The sequence below is a fragment of the Vipera berus genome (genome assembly GCF_964194415.1).
Source record: "Vipera berus genome assembly, chromosome: 11".
Classification (NCBI taxonomy): domain Eukaryota; kingdom Metazoa; phylum Chordata; class Lepidosauria; order Squamata; family Viperidae; genus Vipera; species Vipera berus.
Window position 1 is genome coordinate 14,041,762 of NC_138214.1, and position 18,672 is coordinate 14,060,433.

The 18,672-nt window shown below is 45.4% G+C and overlaps 1 protein-coding gene across 1 annotated transcript in view; it reads right to left on the reverse strand.

The window, feature by feature from the left end:
* Positions 1–18,672, reverse strand: part of COL4A6 (collagen type IV alpha 6 chain) — an 81,040-nt gene that overhangs the window by 26,254 nt on the left and 36,114 nt on the right. Inside the window, exons 18-24 of the mRNA XM_081336298.1 lie at positions 17,542–17,699; positions 16,179–16,358; positions 15,088–15,271; positions 11,961–12,032; positions 10,119–10,226; positions 7,661–7,882; positions 5,572–5,733 (exon numbers count right to left, since the gene is read on the reverse strand). Of these exons, the coding sequence (XP_081192424.1) occupies positions 5,572–5,733; positions 7,661–7,882; positions 10,119–10,226; positions 11,961–12,032; positions 15,088–15,271; positions 16,179–16,358; positions 17,542–17,699 (1,086 nt within the window). The remainder of the gene's footprint in view (positions 1–5,571; positions 5,734–7,660; positions 7,883–10,118; positions 10,227–11,960; positions 12,033–15,087; positions 15,272–16,178; positions 16,359–17,541; positions 17,700–18,672) is intronic.

Sequence of the window (18,672 nt, forward strand, 5' to 3'; positions counted from 1 at the left end):
GAGTCTTAATAGTGCAGATAATTTTTTTTAGACATGCAACGACTAAAATGAGTAATGCTGGGAGGCTAAAAAAAAAATCTAACAAACTTTGTGCAGTCGTGACTAATACATCATTTAAAAGCTGCAGCAGCTTCTTTTTCAGGAAAAATATAAAATGTCTCCAGATGGGGAAACGCCGCCCCCCCCACAAAGACCTAAAATTAAGTGGAAGTCCCTGTTGGTTGAGTGATTATTTGCCGTTGAGTTGGTGTTGACTCTCGATGTCCAGACTGATAGACCTTCTCCAGATTTAGTAGCCACACAGACAGACCTTCTCCGGAATGAGAAGTCCATCATGAAGCATCCCCCACGTACAGACCCCTTTTCCAAAACAGGTGAGGGCCACAAATCTTTGCAGGATTGAAATAAGGGGTATCACGGTCAGTGCAAGTTCTGTAGCACAATCAGCTAGGCAGCTGTTAGTCCGAGAGTTTTTAATGCTACAAAGCATTTTCTCTCACCTTGGCAGCCTATGTGGAGAACCCCCAAAACCAAAACAGTGTGACATCAGAAATGGAGAGATGATGGCAAATGGAACAGAAACATGGTGAGGAAAAACAGACAAAAACATGTGAACCAGGAAGAAAGCACAAGGCTGAGAATGAAGTTAATGACTTGGAAAATAACGGAGCTCTTCCTCTACGGAGATTCTCCGTCATCCGGGTGAAGATTGTCCCAAAGGTGCTTTTTCTCCAAAGGCAACCGGACCTTCTTTATTTTTGCTTGAAGACCTTTCGCTTCCCATCCAAGAAGCTTCTTTAGAACTTCAGAAGAAAGTCCAGTTGCCTTTCGAAGAAGCCCCTGTGGGACAACTGAGCTCTTTCTCAACACAGCTTAGATCAAACATGTGGATGGGGGTTCTGTGGGGTTGGCTGGATGGAGACAGCAGATAGAAATGTGAAAAGGGGGCTGATGCTGGTGGCGGCAGAAATATTTGAGTAAGGGAAAGATGAGTTTCCTCCTGGATTTCCTTTGAACATTTTTTATTATTCCCCCAGATTTTGTTTTCTTTCCCTTCCATCCCAGGGACTTTGCATTTTTATTTGAAGGAACTATTTCTGCTGTGGCATCCAGGTTAGAGAAGACCACCTTCTACCACCTTAATTGGCAGCTCAGTTATTCAGGATGTGTATTGTGTAGTGGGTTCTGGACCGCATGGACCACATGGAAGATGCCAGGCAGATGAGTGCAGCATGTCGGCTCTTCATTTGTAGTCAGATTGTACTGGAACAATAGGGCTGACTGACCCCTTATATACCTGGCCAGGTACACCCAAGGCCAATCCCTTTATCTGAATTTTCCGCCCTCCGCGGGCCAACCAATCCTGTCACAGTACAGCGCCACCTGGTGGTGTCAGTGGCCGCTGCTATCATGATCACCCATCTATGTACATAACAACGTGGATTAGAGATGGGTTCTTTTTTTTTTTTTTTTATTGAAAAGTTTTAAAATACAATTTTCCCTTGAAAAACCCCCCTTCCCCCTCCCTCCTCCCCCCCTACCTCCCCTCCTCCCCCCTCCCTCCTCCCCCCCCTACCTCCCCCCCTCCCCCCCCCTACTTCCCAGAGCTGAATACAAGGTATATATATATAAAAAAAAAGCAAACCTAAGCAACCATATACTAACAACTATAAATTCTAAAATCCATCACTCTCTAGCTTATATAGGATAAAACAAACCTTAACAATATTAAATATATATATAAAAAAAAAACTAGAATAAGAAAAGGACACTCTCTAGCTTATATAGAATAGAACAAACCTTAATAGTATTAAACATATATTAAAAACAAAAAAAAGGAAAAAGAAAAAAAAAAAACCCTTCTCAACCCTATACTTATCCTAAATAAACTCCATCCATTTTATCCATTCCATGATATAACATTCTTACAAATAATTTTCCAAATTAACCAAGGATCCCAAATCAAAAAAACTTTAAAGTCAACTCTTCTGTAATCGACCGTTCCTCTTCCCGTACCACATCTATAATTATTCCAAACACAACAAAAAAGAAAAAAAAAATTGCAAACAAAACTTGAACTTTAATCCAAAAAAGCTCACCCTTTCCACAAAACCACCAAATATAGAAATATATTGCGTCTACACCCAAATCTTTTCCCCCCTCCCCTACTTGACTACTTGACTATATCGTAAAAGTTCCAAAGACTTCTGCGATTCCTGCTACTTTCTCTTCTTAGATCGTTTTGCAGCAGCACGCGTCACCCTCTGTTTTATAGATTCATCCAACGAGGTTGTATCTTGATCTCCTCCAACACCGTTGTCTTCTATCTGACCATCTTCAGCCTCTTGATGCACTCCTTCTCCAGATCCCTTTCCAGCTTCCAAAAGTGTTAATGGCGTTGCATTTAAAACATTATTGTAGAAATCACGCGCTTGCATCACAGTAACCAAACGGTACTTTTTACCTTCGTGCGTCACCATCAACCCCACTGGGATCTCCCATCTGAACCTTATATCTCGTTGCTTGAGCTCTTGCACAAGAAATGTAAAATCCTTCCTTCTCCTTAGAATCTTTGGAGGAATTTCTTTTAAGACCAAAACTTCTTGATTAGCAATCATAACTTTAGTATCATAAGCAGCTTGTATAACTTCATCTCTAATTTCCCTTTTTGCAAAATATACCACCACATCTCTAGGCAACTTCCTCTGTCTGGCAATCCATGAATTCACACGAAACACTTTGTCCATGCCTCCTTTTATTTCAGATGCTGGCTGTTTCAACACTATTTCAAAAGCCTCAGAAACCAGCTGCTTTAGATCTTCCTTAGTATTCTCCTTTAAGCCTCTAATTCTAATGGCAAACTGCATCTGGAAATATTCAGCAAGACACAGTTCCTTTTCCATTTTATTTTCATTCTCCAATACTTTTGCTTCTAATATAGCATTCTTTTGAGTCAAGTCTTCTAGCTTTTCCTCCAATTCTTCCACACACCGAGCCACTTTACACACTGAAGTCAAGATGTCTACCCTCATCGCTTTGAGCTTCTGTTCCATCCTCTCCTCCATTCTCTCCTCCAATTTCTCCAATTTCTCCTCCATCTGTGCAAATCTAATATTAATTGATTCCAAAATTACCTGGGTATGTTTTTCAAGAGCATCTTGTAAGTCCTTTGATGTCAATACATCAGGAGGATGCAGCGCCTGCAATAATGATTGTTGCACGGGAGAAGTTCCAGCACTCCGAAGAGTTTTAGGGGGTGGTTTAGCCGCCATCTTTTACCAAATATGACGCACTTTCACTTCAGATTTGTAATCCAAAAAAGTCCATCAAGCTGGAGAGTAAAACATAGTAATCCTCTTTGCCATTTCCTCTTGTATCGCTCTGCCTGCTCCTTTAAATCATAGTCATTCCTTCAGGCAGGGGTGGTCGCAGACGGCTGGCTCTGCTCCAAGAATCAGGAGCAGAGGCGACGGCCAGCTGGGAGCAGCCCAGGCTACGGGGGAGTTCAATCCTTCAGCCGCCCAAGCCATAAGCTCAGGCGGCCCTGGAGAACTCTACCCCTACCTGGGAGCTCGCCCCCTCCTCTTCTCCCGAGGAGGGGGCTTCGGATTCGCCCGAACAGCTGATCGGCGCTGTTTCGGGCGAAAAAAAACAACAGCTGAGCCGCGGGCAGCCCGGGAAGGCTCCCTTCGTCGCCGCGGAGCCACCGGAAGTGATTAGAGATGGGTTCTGTTCGAGGTGAAGCATCCATGCATGCTCATGTGGAAGTATCTCAAGCCAGTGTATATACTCTATGTTGCAAGCAGAAGTAAACCAATTCCTGGGACCTTCACTAAAAGGATCAGGATGGTGATGGAAAGACATTTGCTGAGATTGTTGAGGGGCCGCTGTATCAAGTAACAAAGGGAAACTGAGGACAGCCCAGCAGTTACAGCTGGTACAAAACCCAGCCCAGCAATTGTTAAATTTGGAGCCTAAATGTAATTACATTTAGAATCACTGACGTAAGGATTTGCAAGATAATTTCTGTTCCAGAAGAAGAATGGCTGTGATTTATGCTTGGCATAGATGAGCTAAGGACTGTACTGAACTGTTTGTGTTCTTGTTTGACAACATAATGGTTTATTATGGTGCCATTTATTAAACTCCAAGCAGTTTCATCCACAGGGACTTGTGACTATCACAACTACAACACATCCAAGAGGCTACTGAGAAATTAGGAAAACCAGTTTTCTGGTTATCTATAGAGATTCTCAGTCATCCAGATCACAGTTGTCCCAAAGATGCTTTTTCGAAAGGCAACTGGACTTTCTTTGTTTTGCTGGAAGACATTTTGTCTTCCCATCCAAGAAGCTTCTTGGATGGGAAGCGAAACATTTTCAAGGAAAAATAAAAGTCCACTTGCAAACAGCACCTTTGGGACCTGTTTCTGGCTGCTCAGGCAGATCACAGGAAGACACACGAGCCATTTGAATGAGAACAGATGGATGGGGTGGAAATCTTCCATGGTATGAGGATTTCCTGAAATTAATGAATGAATATGAATCGTGAAAATTAGTCGTGAATGACATGATCGTGAAATGAAAAGGTTCACTTTAGACAGTTATATAATCTTCAGTGAAATGGTTGGCACAATGACCTATCTACCTGAGGTAGATTGGACGCTATTTTTTTTTAAAAAAAATCTTTTTTATCTTGCCTTTATTTTATTTTTTTTATAAATAACTCAAGGCGGGAAACGTATGTAATATTCCTTCCTTTTTGGGTTGGGCTGAGAGAATCTATATGGTACCCAGAGACATTCTTGGGCATTAATGTAATCATTTGCAATGTGCCAGCCCCCCCGCCCCCCGTATTCTTTTCAGTGAAACTATACAAGTACAGTAGTCCTTGTTTAATGACAAGTCACTTAGTGACAGTTCAAAATTACAACAGATTCTAAAAGAGGTACTTACGACTTGATTTTCAAGTTCTGACAAGTCCGTAACCCTCTCCCATGGTCATGTGATCAATCTCCACGTTCACGTGATCACATTTTGGGTACTTAGCAACTAGCTTTATGGCTGTCTACATAAACGAAAGCCAATGCATTGGTCCCCCAGTCTCACAACTGCAGTTTTTGGTGGTTTTTTTTTAATGGGTTTCCAGCCTTTATTTCTGGTTTCCAGAAGAAGAAAAAAAAGCCCATCGGGGAACAATGGATTTGTTTAAAGACTGTAGTGTTCGCTTAACGACCACTGCAAAAAATGTGCAATCGGGTGCGGTCATGTAAGTGACCCGCTTAACAACTGCTATGACTCATGACTGTCATCCCAGGTTCAATGATGATCATAATTTGAGGACTACCTCTGTCCAATGCTGGTTCAGTGCATTTGGCTGAGAGCTTCAGCATCTGCTTTGCCCTCCCACCTCATCTCCAGATCCCTGGAATCTCCTGAATAAGTTTAGAAGCCTGAACACCTGAACATCAAGGTGATATCTAGCTGAAGGGTGTATCTCAAGTGGGAAAGATCTGTGGAGGGAATGTCTGAAGGCCACACACGCCTTCATCCAGGACGAAACAATCCATACCTTGTGATCCTGGAAGGCCGATTGTTCCCAACGGACCTGGTTTTCCTTTGATGCCAAATGGACCTCCTGGTCCTGGTGGTCCTGGCGGTCCATCAAAGCCTGGAAGACCTGGCTCCCCATATCCTCCTTTTCTGCCTGGCAGGCCAGGCTTTCCATCCAAACCTGGAAACCAAAGAAGATCTGACTCCTATTCTTTCCCCCTTACATGGGTGATCAACAAAATTCATGGGGTTGATTCAGGCATCATTACAGAATAACAAAGTTGGAAGGGACCTTGGAGGTCTTCTAGTCAAGTAGGAGACCATACCATTTCAGACAAGGAGCAGTCCAAAAAAAGCTCCAGTAATGGAATATCACAACTTCTGGAGGCAAGCTGTTCCACTAAGTAATTGTTTTCATTGTCAGGAAATTTCTCCTTAATTCTAGGTTGCTTGTCTCCTTAATTACCGTATATACTTGAGTATAAGCCGACTCGAGTATAAGCCGAGACCCCCAATTTCACCCCAAAAACTGGAAAAAGTTATTGACTCGAGTATAAGCCGATCCGCCGTTCTGCAAGCCTCTGCCGCCGGCGGAGGCTGGATCCGCGCTCTGCAAGCCTCTGCCGCCAGCAGAGGCTTGATCCGCCATTTTGCAAGCCTGAATACACAGGAATACCCTGTGTGGCCGCGGCTCTCGGGGAAGCCCTGGCTGTCCGCTTCCTCGCTCCACGCTGCCATTCGGGGCCCGCGCGTTCCCCGGGCAAATCGCGGCGCCCAGCAGGCGAGGAAACACGCCCGCTCCAGTCGCCCCCCCTTCCCTCAGGAGACGCGAAGCAAGTGACCGCCCGGAGCTTACCGAGGACTTGCGCGCGGCCGAGGCTTCGGTGCTTCCAGGATCGCGCGCACCTCTCCCAAGCCGCCGCCGTCCGGAGACCTGCCGAAGTTTGGGGAGGTTTGGGGAGGTGCGCGCGCACCTCCCCAAACCTCCCCAAACTTCGGCAGGTCTCCGGACGGCGGTGGCTTGGGAGAGGTGCGCGCGATCCCGGAAGCACCAAAGCCTCGGCCGCGCACAAGTCCTCGGTAAGTTTTTTTGTTGACTGGAGTATAAGCCGAAGTGGAATTTTTCAGCCCAAAAAGTGGGCTGAAAAATTCGGCTTATACTCAAGTATATACGGTAATTTCCATCCATTGCTTATTGTCCTGCCCTCAGGTGCTTTGGAGACTAGGTTGAACCCCTCTTCTCTGGGACAGCCCCTCAAATATTGGAAGATTGCTACCATGTCATCTCTAATGAATCTGATGTGACAAACCTGAGGTCCCTGGATTTTTGATATATGATGTTTGATGTTTCCAACCTCTGGAAACCTCAAAAAGCAAAGATCTATGCAGTTTTGAAAAAGATGCAAGGACCTGTAACCTTCTGGCTATCAACCTAAATAAATACATGGTGAATTGTCTACATTGCCTTTGAAATGAAGTGAGACAGTGCTTGTTTTTTTTTTCTCCCTGGAAAGTATAAGTCAAACAAGTTAGCATAGCTGGCTGATTTGGTTTGTTTGCTCATGTTTCCCTTAAATATTCATTTTTAGGGGAAAGAAAAACATATTCCAGGAACTGGAACAAAATGGCAATATCTATCTCAACTTTTTACCAGCAAGGTATGATTTTCGACTTGTGGTTTCTATCTTTTTGGGGATAGGTGACGCCAGTCACTGTGACGTGTAAACTAGGTTGATTTTTTCTATAATATGAAATGAGATTGTTCCAGAAAGACAACTCATCAATGGCTCCTTAAATGAAATAAAAAAGCTATCAATTTTCTTCAGTAGACGTCTTAGATCAGGGGTCCTCAACCTTGGCAACTTTAAGACTTGTGGACTTCAGCTCCCAGAATTCCTCAGCCAGCTGAAGTCTGTAAGTCTTAAAAGTTGCCAAGGTTGAGGGCCTCTGTCTTAGATCATTTAGCCCATTTAAATCTTTCTGTCATCACTCTTTGAACCCAAGCTAAGATACATTGAAGAGTTTCCCATCCAAAAATGAACCATGAGCAGACCTATTGAGCAATTTTTTGGTGTTTTTAAACCAAACAAGAGATGCTTAAAACTCACCTGGTGTTCCAGGAAAGCCAAAATCTCCAGGAAAGCCTTTATCTCCTGGTAAGCCAGGTAGCCCAGGGTCTCCTTGGGATCCTGGTTCGGCCCCAAACACATCACCAGGGGATCCATTTGGACCAACCAAACCAGGACAGCCTTCTGGACCAGGAAGTCCATCCGCCCCATCAACTCCTGGTAGTCCTCTTGAACCTGGATCTCCACGAGGGCCAGGAAACCCTTTGAAGAAAAGAAGGCATGAATAATTTTAAAGCAATGAAGAGCTGCTTTAGGAGGAGAAAGTGTAGGAGAAAAACAGGCAGAGTCTGGGGGGGTGTAGATAAGAGAGGAATCAGCCTAGCTTCTCTATGTAGCCACAAAGGGTCTAAGTCCAGCCTCTCTTGAATTCCATTAACTGTTATCTAGTAACAATTTACAAATCCGCTTAGCTGGAATTTAATATGTCATCCTGATTCTTTGTACCTGACCACATTTCCAGCAACAGCTGATGTGTCTCATCATCTGCTCATAAAATTATAAGCCAGATCCAAGTGGATTCAGGGTGGTTTATGATTTACAGCAAAACCTGGGCTGCAATAAACTCAGACGGTGTTCGTAAGGAAAGCAAACTTCATTCCATCTACACTTGATAGGTGGAGAATGATGTTGCAGTTATGCTTAGCAAACCATTGTGTCTACACCACAAAATAAATGCCCACAGGCATGTGCTGGCACCATGGTTTGCTAAGGCATTAAAAGAGAGTCCTTAGAAGCCCTGGAAAACCAACCCACTGGGCACTGAGCATATTTAAAGACCATCTCTGCTAGCCTTCTGAAGTTCTCCAGAGAAGAAACAGACCCAGGAATAGTAAGGTCAAGATAAAGGTTTCCACGAAAGAAGGTAAATTCAAGTGTTCCAGGATAGTGTTGCAGGACCCAGTCTGAATCAGTCACCAGGACCAAAGGTTTGTTCTTTTCGTGCTAAAGCCCATCCTCAGAGAACTTCTCCATCTCCAGAAATTCATGCACTCAATCCAGTATAACCCTGAAAGCTTGGAAAAATAAAACTTTGCTCTCAGTGACTGATTCAGATTGGATCCTACACAGGGTTCTCCTGCCAGTTTGTCCATGGGGAATATTCGCTCTATCTTTATGGTAAGATTCATCAAGAAAATCTTGCAAAATACATCTCTCCCCGCCCCCCGCCCCCTTGCCTTTTACATTCCAGGAAACTGGGCAGGGTCTCTTGTGAGAGGTTTGCCATGCCCTCATTCTTTCTTCAGGATAAGCTGCCTCTTATCTAACCATAGCTTGCTCTGCAGCTCTTCCTCCTGTCTCCCAAGGCCATTGCAGTCTATGGAGAATGAACTGCAAGATGGGATGGATGTTATCCCAAAAGGGCAAATTGAAACGCGGAATAGAAGCCAGTCAGGCTCCATATCCTGTTGTGTTTCCAATTGTCAGTCATAAGGGATATCCATTAAGGGAAAACATTCAGATCCTAGGGTTGCGGTGGCTCAGTGGGTTAGGCCGCTGAGCTTGTCGATCAGAAGGTCGGCAGTTTGGCAGGTCGAATCCCAAGTGCCGCATAACAGAGTGAGCGCCTGTTACTCGTCCCAGCTTCTGCCAACCTAGCAGTTCGAAAGCACGTAAAAATGCAAGTAGAAAAATAGGGACCACTCCGGTGGGAAGGTAACAGTGTTCCGTGCGCCTTTGGCGTCTAGTCATGCCGGCCACATGACCACGGAGACGTCCTCGGACAAGCGCTGGCTCTTCGGCTTTGAAACGGAGATGAGCACCGGCCCCTAGAGTCGGAAACGACTAGCATGCATGTGCGGGGGAACCTTTACCTTTACTTTATATTCAGATCCTGCGCATCCATTTCTGTGCTCCATTGCCTGTACTACCCTGCCCTGGTGGGAAGGACAAATTTCCCAAGTCTGTTGATAAACTACAGGCAGTCCTCGACTTACGGCCACAGTTGAGCCCAAATTTTTTGTTGCCAAGCGAGACAAATGTTCAGTGAATTTTGCCCCATTTTACCACCTTTCATGCCACAGGGGTTAAGTGAATCACTGCAGCTGTCAAGTTAGTAACATGGCTGTTAAATGAACCTGGGTTTCCCTTTGATTTTGCTTATCAGAAGGTCACAAAAGGGGATCACATGACCCCGGGACACTGCAACTGTCATAAATACGAGACAGTTGGTAAGCATCTGAAATTTGATCACATGACCACAGTCATAAGTGTGAAAAACGGTCCTAAGTCCCTTTTTTCCCAGTACCGTTGCAACTTTGAATGGTTACTAAACAAAGTGTTATAAGTCGAGGACTATCTGTAGTTCATTTTTTTAAAAGTTCAGGAATTTCAGTGGATTCCGGGTGATTTCATGGATATATCCATAGAAGGGTTTTGGAAATATTAGGAAGCGCGTGGCCAATGATGTCTGGATTTCCCCCTCTTTTGTGGTTCTTACCTGGCATTCCTGGGAACCTAGCCTGTCCGGGTGTGCCTGGTTCTCCTTTTAAGCCATTTAAACCTGGCTGCCCGGAAAAACCAGGAAATCCTTTGCTCCCCTTGGAACCTGAAGGAGGAGGAGAAAATCAATGTGGGAAGAAACAAACATCTGGCCTTCTCAGCCTCCTAGAGAAAGTGCAAAGATGCTACCACTCCCCTGAATGCATTTTACATTGAAGCACTCCGGCGTCTTTGGTGCCCTCTGAGCTCACTTGTTTTAACAGAATAACAGAGTTGAAAGGGACCTTGGAGGTCTTCTAGTCCAACCCCCTGCTCAGGCAGGAGTCTCAATACCATTTCAGTTCAATGCTTGTCCAGTCTCTTCTTAAAAACTTCCAGTGTTGGAGCATTTACCGCTTCTAGAGGCAGGTTGTTCCTCTGGTTAATTGTTCTGACTGTCAGGAAGTTTCTCCTTAGTTCTAGGTTGCTTCTCTCCTGAATTAGTTTCCATCCGTTGCTTCCTGCCCTGTTTTCTTGCAGATGTTTCACTAGCCAAACTAGACAAAATCACCAGTGCTAGTAAGGAGTGAGGTTTGCTCTCAGTTTTATATTCTAGTGGCTTGGCCTGTCAGTGTTGGTGTGTGTGTGTGTGGGGGGGGTCTTAGAAGTTCTTTGGTTGGGCTGTTTACTGTTAGTTTCTTTGGCAGTTTCTTCACTGGGGTATTGTTTACTGGACCGTTGATCCAATGTTAATCTTGGAATTAATCTATGCTCATCAAAGCGCTGATTGCTGGTGGGGAGGTCATTGAGTCTTTTTGTTCCCTTTTTGGCTGGTTGGTAAGTCTCTTTTATTTATTTATTTATTGATTGATTGATGGGATTTATATCCCGCCCTATCTCCCGAAGGACTCAGGGCGGCTAACAACAAAACATATAATAAGTACAGAAATCAAGATAAAAATAAAATTAAAATCATCTGTGCAATAAATTAAAATTAAAGAATTAAAAATAAATTAAAAATTCTAAATATAAATTAATTAAAATGCCTGTCAGTCCAGGTCAGCCTGATGGAAAAGGAGTGTTTTGAGGCCGCGGCGAAAGGATTGGAGATTTTGGGCCATCCGAAGCTCAGGGGGGAGCTGATTCCATAGGACTGGCGCTCCCACAGAGAAGGCCCTCTCCCTGGGGGTCGCAAGCCGACATTGCCTAGCTGACGGTACCCTGAGGAGGCCTTCTCTGTGTGAGCGTACTGGGCGATGGGAATTTGTTCCTGGCAGCAGATGGTCCTGCAAGTATCCCGGGCCTAAGCCATGTAGGGCTTTAAAGGTAAGTACCAGCACCTTAAATCTCACCCGGAGGGCAACCGGTAGCCAATGCAGCTCACGCAGGAGGGGTGTAATATGAGAGTATCGGGGTGCTCCCATCACTACCCGTGCAGCTGCACTCTGCACCAGCTGAAGCCTCCGGGTGGTCTTCAAGGGCAGCCCCATGTAGAGAGCATTACAGTAGTCTATACGGGAGGTAACGAGTGTGTGGGTGCATAATCTGTAGATGTTGTTAATGTCTATGGGTCTGCTGATGGCTGATTTGCCCGAATGCCAGGCTTCTAAGGAATTCCCTGGTATGTTTGTGCTAAGCACATTGGTTTGTGCTTAAATTGTAAGCCGCCCTGAGTCTTCGGAGAAGAGCGGGATATAAATGGGATTAAAATAAATAAATAAATGTTTGTACTTGGCTTGGTCTAGGATGGTCGCATTTCCCCAACTGAAACTATGGTGAAGTCTGTCTTTAGGTTGTGAAATTAAAGAGTTTTCATCATATCTCCGGACTGTTAGAAGAAGCTGAGGTTAATGCCACCTACCTGGCAACCCTGAAAGTCCCGGAGGTCCAGGTGGGCCAATGATTCCAGGGATTATGCATGGCACAGCTTCTCCTGAAGATGTGTTAAAATGTGTTAAAACTTCAATGTTCTCTTTTTGGTTTAAACAAAACATGTAAGAACTTTTCCCTAGAAACAGGTGGCAATGCCAACATCTCAAGATCCACCGGAAAATAAAGTGCTCAAATCCTGTCCTGTCCCTTAGGGACAATTGCATGGGGAATTTTGGTGCAGGTGATGAAGGACTTCTGTCATGCCGTACCACAACAAGAAACAAGAGTTGATTTTCTTGGCGGTTACCTACAGCGTAGCCTGCTTCTCCCCGGGGAGAATGCCATCAACCTCCAATCCCCAAATTTTTGCTTCTCTTTTGTCCCCACACTTGCAAACCTATTGTAGCCTCCTCAGATTTTCACACCTGGATTTAAGATAATTTTGCAGCTAGCAAAATTTATCCTGCTTAAAAAAATAAATAAAAGCCTGATGGGTGGCTGATCTTAGCTGGTGATTGCAATGTGTTCTACATAGGGCAGGTTTTTTGGAGATGACCTGAAAGTTACAACAGGTCCAGAATGTGGTGGCTAGATTGCTGGAGGGTCCAACCTTCCATTGTAGGATCCTAATGATTTTGAAAACATAGCCGAGGGCAGATTTTGGTACTCCCTCTGGACACAGTATAAAAAAAATGACTTCCAAGACGGATCGATTAATGGTGGAGGACCCGGAGGTGTCTGAAGACTCCAGCTTACTTCTAGGTAGGGGACAGGCATGCCTTCAAATACCACTTGTAGGAGAACACTGGAGGGAGAAGGGTTTGTCCTGACCTCCAACGTCTGAGCATTCCAGAGGCATTGGTCGGCCACTATAAGAAATAAAATCCAGCAGTGATATTCTTGACCAGAACAGCAGTACTCTCTGATTGGCTCATCTTGAATTTTCACAGTAGCTGTAAGGGCATTTGTGGTAAGTAGCTAGAGTGACAGAGAGTGATTAAACTAGCACTGGTTTAAGTACCGTTAGCGATCATTAAGACTGGCCAGGAAACGACTGGGGCAAGGAGTACCTAATGCAAAGGAGCAAATGACTACTTGAGCATCAGTCATGATTCAAGGATGTCCCTGTATCATGTGGTGGATCACCCAGCTGGATTGGGAGGAGGTGTTAAGTGGGAGCTGAGCTTAGAGTCTCTACATGGCAGAAAGCAGCACAGGCTTTTAACCTCCCCCAGAATCCTTGAAGCCTCATCTGACCATTCCCAAGGAAATGCAGTCAGTCTGGGGAGATGCTTGCAATATAGGTGGCTAGCGATAAAGTTTCTGCTTGAGATTATTCACCAGTGGTTCTGGTTGCTTGTAGCTAAGAACAATGACCCACGGACATTCCCATGAATTTCTAATTCTAAATATCTTTGATTTCAATTTCTTTGGGTGGTTTCATTTTCACCGTCCTAACAGAGAAGTAGAAGGGAGCGGTCCAAATTTTCAAGTCAAGGAAAGAGCTTTGTAATCCTGCTGTCGTTCCTGGTTTGTCCACCTGAGTTAGGATTTGCAGAGCACTTTATTTACTGGTGTAAAAGCAAAATGAAAGTAGCAGTGGGGCTTTCTAAGGTTTTCCCTCCCTCCCTCCCTCCCTCCAATCATCTCCCCTTCCCTCCCCCCTCCTTGCCTTCTTAAGCTCCCATGAAACAGCAACTAATAGAACATTCCCCCCCCCACCACCACCAAATGAGCACCAATCCAGCGAATACACAGGTGGATTTGAATTCAATCCTCTGCCAAGTGATGAAAATCTCAGCCCATGGAGTGGGGCAGTGGGGTGTCCTCTCGGCTGCCACAGCTCCAATTGTTCAAGGGCCGAGCACTCACGTCGTCCACAGCCCTTGATCAGCTTCATGCAATAAGTAAGGCACAAGAACACATAGCCAGAAGGAAGCAGACGGTGAACACGGCAGTGCACAACTTTGGGATGGGGCAAGGAGAGGAGAAAAGCACTGGTAAGCAAGCTCCCCATGGACGGTGCCCCTTGCTACTGATGCCTTTGTCCACAGGGAAGGCTCTGCCCCTCCATGTTGTCGAACGAGATGCTTTGGGGTGTGTATGTGTGTGCGGGAGAGCACCCATTCCTTTTTGAACTCCCAGATCCTCGCTCTCACCTCCCTGAGCGTCTAAGTCTCCATTACCAACCTCCTCACCGCAGCAGCAATCACCTATACCAGTTAAGCAAAGGAGCACAAGTTAAAAAACAAAGCAGAGGGGAAGGGGAAGCAGAGAAAGAAAGGATGACCCACAAGAGGGTTGGTTTGCATCCCAAGCCGCCGAGATTCACAGGTACGATATGCGGGGTTAATCCACCCAGACAGTCATCCTAAGAGCTAGAAATTCTAAAGCCATTAGAAAACAAGTCTGCGTCACGTTGAGAGACAAGGCGGACAACAGATGGGGGGGCGACATAAAAACCTGGGCTCCCCTGTGCCTCCAGTAAGCCTATCATTAAAATATGCAAGAGGAAGCACCTCCCTTGGTGAAGATCCAATTCACGTGTAGATGAACCACGTTAAATTAAATTAAACCCAAGAACAGCCACGCTGCCATTGTTACAAGTATTGAAGGAACCCTTGCGTGAAAAACAAGAAATGAGCTTTTGTCTTTTGGGCCAAGGCAAGGTTGGATCCCAAGCAGAATGTGAAGACTCAATCCCGCAGGGCAAAATTTATGTCATCATCATCATCATCATCATCATCATCATCTTCATCATCATCATCATCATGACAATCCAATTGGTTTGTTTAGGGAAGTGTAGCCTCTAAGATCGTTCTTTATGTCTGCAAAGTCACCTCAAGCTCCGTGAGAAGAGGAACTAAATGCAATTCGATCTTCTTAGGCAAGTTGGGGTGGATTCCTTAGGGATGGGATTTCCCCCCCCCCCATCTTTATCCCCACAACAGTCCTGTGAAATAGTTTGGGCTGAGACTGAGGGGCCCAAATGCATCTGTTGACCTCCAGATTCTAGCAGGGATCTGAACCTGGATCTCCAAGTCCACAACTAACAATCTGAATGATCCACTTTCCTGGCTGTGATCTAAAATCAAATTAATCCCAACATCACTTACCTAGAGGCCCCGGTGGGCCAGGTTGTCCTGGAATGCCACTGATCCCTGGATCACCTCTAGGTCCAAAGTTTCCATTTGGTCCCGGAAAACCAATGCCAGGTAGGCCAATTTCACCACGCTTCCCCTTTGCACCAGGTAATCCAGGGAAACCTTTGTCCCCTGGGAAGCCAAATCCATCATCACCCTAAATGCACAGAGATATTTTTTAAAAAAAGACTATGCAGAAGGGAGATAGCCCCATATCAAGAATGATGGTTAGCAAAGTTGTTCAAGAGTCGTATTCTTGGTTTGGAAGCAGAGGTTCTGAGGGCTGATAAAGTCCACCTCTAAGGAAGATGAACCTGCACCTCCAGGTGTGGAATTGGATCTGAACTGGAAAAGGAACTTATGCGGTCTCCAAGGCCCCCCCCCAAAAAAAAATATGGCAGATCCCTGATGCTGCAGTTATCTTTGAGGAAATGATGTATCCTAAGTCTACTTGTTTCCTGGTATGGTGTGTAAGAAGCAATCAGATAAGTGAGGGGTGGGTGGGGAGGAGAATCAATTATAGCTAGATGAAAAGCTCTTGTAAGACAGTGGCCCACAACTATTTGGCACCAGGGACAAGTTCTACAAAGAAGGATTTTTCTGTGGGCTGGAAGGAGCATGGTTTCATGTGCTGCCTGCCTCCTACGCATGCATGGATGGGGCTTTGCTCATTTGTTTGGCCTGGTTTATGGTGTGCTGCGGACTGGTGCTGGTCCACAGCCTGAGGAATGGGGACCCCCATTCTAAGACAGCAGATGGAGTGGAGATGGCTCATCATCATATCTTCTCCTACGAATACCACTACATCTGATCTAAATGTCAGCCCTTTAACCTAGGCAGGAGAAAGATTACAAAAGCTGAGAACTTCTTTTACCAAGGACTTGACGGGTTGTACATAGCGACCCACATCATCAAAGAAAAGCAGTCTGGCCTTACAATCCATAGCCAGGAAGAGTATACTGGCTAGGAATTGGAGGTGATGAAACTCAACATTTCTGGATTCCAGTTTGGGGAGACAAGGGCATACATTTTATTGTAAGGGGCTTTGAGATGGACAAACATACCGAAGGACCACGTTGACCTGGGACACCTTGCACACCATCCCTACCAGGAGTTCCAGGTGGCCCCGAAGGACCCCTGAGTCCAATATTCCCTGGATCTCCTCGAGGTCCTCTGCCTGAGGCTGAAGATGGTTCCCCTTTTTGCCCTTTAGTGCCTGGAAGACCAGGTTGACCTAGAAAACCCTGCAAGACAAACAGAGAGAGTTAAGCAAAAACAGATGATGTACTCATTAATTGTGGGAGTGAAGTGGTATGTAGAATGATCTTGGGAAATGGGGAAGGAGCAAGGAGAAAAGGCACTCTCTAGGGCAGGGGTAGGCAACCTTGGCTCTTTTATGACTCATGGACTTCAACTCCCAGAATTCCTGAGCCAGCATGGCTCAGGAATTCTGGGAATTGAAGTCCACGAGACATAAGAGAGCCAAGGTTGCCTACCCCTGGTCTAGGGAATGATCAGATAAGAGAAGACTTAGTCTGCAGCTCCATAATGGACAGAGGAAGAGCCTCAGAAAGAAACCTCACTAATATCTAAGACTGTAAAAAAGATGGTGGGAGATTTGTACTTTCAGATTTGGAAGATTCTGTTGAAACGTCTAGTCTTAGAATAAGGTAGAACTAGGTCAACTGGTCATGTTTCTTGTCTTGTGTACTTGGGAAGGCTTTGGTAGTTATTGTTTGAATCAGATTGGCCCTGGACATGCTATGTTTTTATTCTTACTGCTTTTGGTGCTCGATATGAATCAGATAATAAAATTACGCACTACAGTAAATTCTGTCCATATATCAGGCATGAAAGATCAGGTCCACATGTGAAGATCCAATTAAACTGATTTATTGCTACTCATGCCTATGCATAGGGATCTTCTCAACTAACTCCGCTTGTGGCTACAGAGAGATTCTAGGCCAATCCCTCTTTTAACTCCACCCCTCAGTATTAGGGAGAAAGAGAAGGATAAAGGAATACATCTTGTGACGGTTGGAACCTCCTTGGATTACGTTAGCCCAACACGTGGAGATGCTTTAAGCTTGATTCTTGCACATAGCGGAAGAGGAGAGAAAACTTGAGCAGGATTAAAAACAAAAGTATACTTCGTTATTTCAGGAAGATATATTGGGGCTTTCTTCAAGATGGCTGAGGATGAAGAGTAGTCTAGTAGTCTCCCAGCAAAATATGTCCCTGGCCTGATCCTCTTTGGAGATAGAGGAAAGTCACCTAGTTATGGCCACCCACCATAAAGAGCCTTCTAAAGATGAATTTCATTCTTCCCTCCAAACCAAAAAGGTTTTCTAATTTAGCTTATCTAACCTATCTAACCTCTTCTGACATTGTTCCCTATCAAACAAAAGAAATTTATTCCTTACTTACGGGTGGTCCAGGGGGACCTAGTATACCATCTCCTGGATCCCCTACGGATCCTTTTCGCCCAACATCACCTTGTCTTCCAGGTTGACCAGGGTTGCCTGACTCTCCTGGCAAGCCTACTCTCGTGATTCCTCCATCACAGGCACAATCACCACCATCCCCTAGGGAAACAATTACTCATTTCAGACATGAGCCAAAACCACACCCATAGTCGATAGCTCAAATCGGTGTTGTTGTTTTTAAAAAAAATGAAATTTCTGCCTATAAGCGTGCGTAGGTTCAAACATAGTTCCTACACATCTGCATTTTAGTTGTTTCTCTGTGCATGTGTGTTTTAAATTAATCCACAAAAACCCAAAAAGTAGAATCAGGAGAACATAGGGAGCATGTTTCTTCTGTAGCATGAGTGAAAACTTTGTCGTGCTAATGGGTTCAATGAATGGATACACGCTTCTACAGATACACAATGCCCAGGCAATTGGCAGATCCTGGAAAACTAATAAGGGACTGGACTGGTTGGTACTTGGGTGGAAGATCTCTGGAAAATAAAATACCGTATATACTTGAGTATAAGCCGAATTTTTCAGCCCACTTTTTGGGCTGAAAAATTCCACTTCGGCTTATACTCCAGTGAACAAAAAAACTTACCGAGGACTTGTGCGCGGCCGAGGCTTTGGTGCTTCCGGGATCGCGCGCACCTCTCCCAAGCCACCGCCGTCCGGAGACCTGCCGAAGTTTGCGGAGGTTTGGGGAGGTGCGCGCGCACCTCCCCAAACCTCCCCAAACGTCGGCAGGTCTCCGGACCTCCGCGCCCTGCCTGCCTGCTTCTTTCCGCTGCCTGGCTGCCCTACGATGTAACCCGCTTCATGATCGAGTGCGACGCCTGCAAGGACTGGTTTCACGGCAGGTAACACAAAGCGATCGGGCCTTTCCTCCCCCCCTTTCCCTCCCCCCTCCTGCTCTAGGGCAGAGATCCCCTTCCTGCCGTGAAACCAGTCCTTGCAGGCGTCGCATTCGATCATGAAGCGGGTTACATCGTAGGGCAGCCAGGCAGCGGAAAGAAGCAGGCAGGCAGGGCACGCGCGCGCACCTCCCCAAACCTCCCCAAACTTCGGCAGGTCTCCGGACGGCGGC